The sequence below is a fragment of the Pteropus vampyrus genome, unplaced genomic scaffold, assembly GCF_000151845.1.
Source record: "Pteropus vampyrus isolate Shadow unplaced genomic scaffold, Pvam_2.0 Scaffold100, whole genome shotgun sequence".
Taxonomy (NCBI): Eukaryota; Metazoa; Chordata; class Mammalia; order Chiroptera; family Pteropodidae; genus Pteropus; species Pteropus vampyrus.
In genome coordinates, this window is record NW_011888881.1 from 555,581 (window position 1) to 557,885 (window position 2,305).

General features: G+C 56.3%; 1 protein-coding gene across 1 annotated transcript in view; it reads right to left on the bottom strand.

Moving 5' to 3' along the window:
• The window catches only part of IL5RA (interleukin 5 receptor subunit alpha), a 23,686-nt gene that overhangs the window by 3,279 nt on the left and 18,102 nt on the right, over window positions 1-2,305 (bottom strand). Inside the window, exons 5-6 of the mRNA XM_011364737.2 lie at window positions 1,114-1,207; window positions 25-109 (exon numbers count right to left, since the gene is read on the bottom strand). Of these exons, the coding sequence (XP_011363039.1) occupies window positions 25-109; window positions 1,114-1,207 (179 nt within the window). The remainder of the gene's footprint in view (window positions 1-24; window positions 110-1,113; window positions 1,208-2,305) is intronic.

The window sequence follows — 2,305 nt, forward strand, 5'->3', positions numbered from 1 at the left end:
CATGGTAAGAAGCTTCAGTGTTACCTCGTAGTTGATGGTTACGATGAAATCCTTGATGTGGCTTTTCGGTGCCGGAACGGGCGGGAACAGCGTGGCCCATAAGCGACATCTGAAACTAGAGAAAAGGAGGGAGTTAGGTGGCACGGGCACCCTTTCCTGTCCTTGCACGTTTCCCTAAAAGTAGACCCAGTTGATTCCCGCTGTTTCGTATGTTCGAATCTTTATCGAGCGAGATTTCCAGGTGTCGCCGTGGCACTGATCGCTGGTGGCCTCGGGTGCTGCAAGGCTCTGGCGTGGCTCCTGGGTCATCCAAGGTCATCCGGGGAAGACAAAATGGTCATCACTCCACGTTGGCGCGTGTCACTAGGCCTCACTTCTGAAATCGGGGAGTCCGTGCATGGCCCACCGTTACTTCCAGGCCCTTCCCCTTCGGTGCCGGCCCACAGGGCCCATTTCCTCTTCCCTCTCCGAACTGCCCACCCCGACGCAGAGATGCTACCGAATATAACATTCGAAACAGCGAGGCCGATTAAAATCAAAGCCGAGACTACGCGAGGGCTAAGAACGTGAAGCCTCCCGCATGGCACCGCCTCGCTGAACGCTAACGGGTGACGACGGCTCGTGGGGCCGTTCGCAGGCTCTAAGCGGGGCCAGAATCTGCCACCCGCGGACGGACGACTAAATGGCCAGGGGAGGCGTCGGCACCCCGTCACCGGGGTTCATAACGGGAGGAACGGTAGGGATTCCGGCCCCCAGTGGGCTGCCTTCTCTTAGCCGAGAAGTAAAAGGTGTGTGATGGTGACTCCACAAGGACAGCTGAGCGTCGAGAGGCGGGACAAGGAACGCAAGAGGCACCACTGAGAAAACCCCCCCAGGAAGGAGCAGGCGGGAAGGGCGGTGCCGGCCAGGGCGGGGTGTGCCCGGTCCCCGCTTCTGCAGATCGATCTCCTGCTGGCCTTTCTCAGTCTTTGATTCGGTCCACACCCATCTGGATACAGCTGTCCACATGACACACAAGGAACAGGGACATTCCTTTCCATCCGTTCCATCCGAGAGCAAGAGAGTGGAGAGTCCCTGGGACCCACAGAACACCCGAGTGTAAAGAATACCTGCCTTCTACAGGTGAGCGAGAAGACGAACAGGAAGCAGATGGCTGCCGTAAGCACGATGAGAAGCCATTCCGTCCAGGCCTTCTGCTCGTCACTTCCTGATAGAAAAAAAAAAGAAAGGAAGAAAGGAAGAAAGGAAGAGTCAGAATCAGTGACAGACGAGAGAAATGACTGGACTCGGGCTCAGAAAGCCGGGGGTCGCACCGCAGGGGCCAGGCGGGGCCGGGCGAGTCGCTTCACGCTCCTGAGCCTTCGATGCCTCATCTGTAAGATGGGGGAGTAACGCCCGTCTCACAAAGTGGACGAGGGGGCAACACGAAATGATGGCGAGGAGGACACGCTTCATCTGAAGCGTCGTTTCCTCAGTCGACCTGCAGATGTTTGGGGGGCGCATGTCTGTGCTACGCCACCTGGGCCTTTTCAGCTTTTGCTAGGTAGCTCGGTTGGAAAAGCTACAAAAACGTAAGCCTGCTTAGTAACCTAACTGCGTTGCACCCAAAATATTTTCCCAAGTTGGAAACTGAACTTTTAGAGGAAGCAAAGGATGGAATAATACTTGCACTTCATAAACGCATCAGACTCCACTGTTACGAGTGATTTACGATCTTAATTAACCTCGAAACACCCCTTACCACGATCCGCACTTCACACCTAGAAGCGAATCGCGGACATAGTTAAATTTACTCTAACCTGCACTCGGGGACAGAGTCGTCAACGAGCTTTGACGACAGCTCTGGGGAGGGTGTGATGTCTTTAAGGTACTAGAAACGCATTCCAGAAAAATCGGAGGTCATTTACTCAGTGTTGAAAAGGTGTTGGAAGAGGTGATGCTCTTGCTAAACTGCCTGATGCTCCTCTAGAGAAGGGTGCAAACGCGGAGCGAGCTCCCCGAGTGCGGTCCCTTTCTGCGGGAGAGGCCACTCGCCGTCCCTCCCTTCCTACGCAGAGTCGACCGGTATTTGCTGGGCTCCTGCTGTGTGTCTGGCACTGGACAGGTTGTTGGGACACAGGTCACAGGAGCACACGTGGGCCCTCCCTCCCTCCCTCCCTCCTCGCCCTTTGACCGTCAGGGAAATCGGCACCACGCTAAGAACGAGCCAGGCAGCCATGGTCTGAGGACAGTGGCGCTGAGACCCGCCATGGCGTTCGAACCGCCGTGCGTGGGGAGGAAGAGGCCCCCGTCCACACTCCGCCAT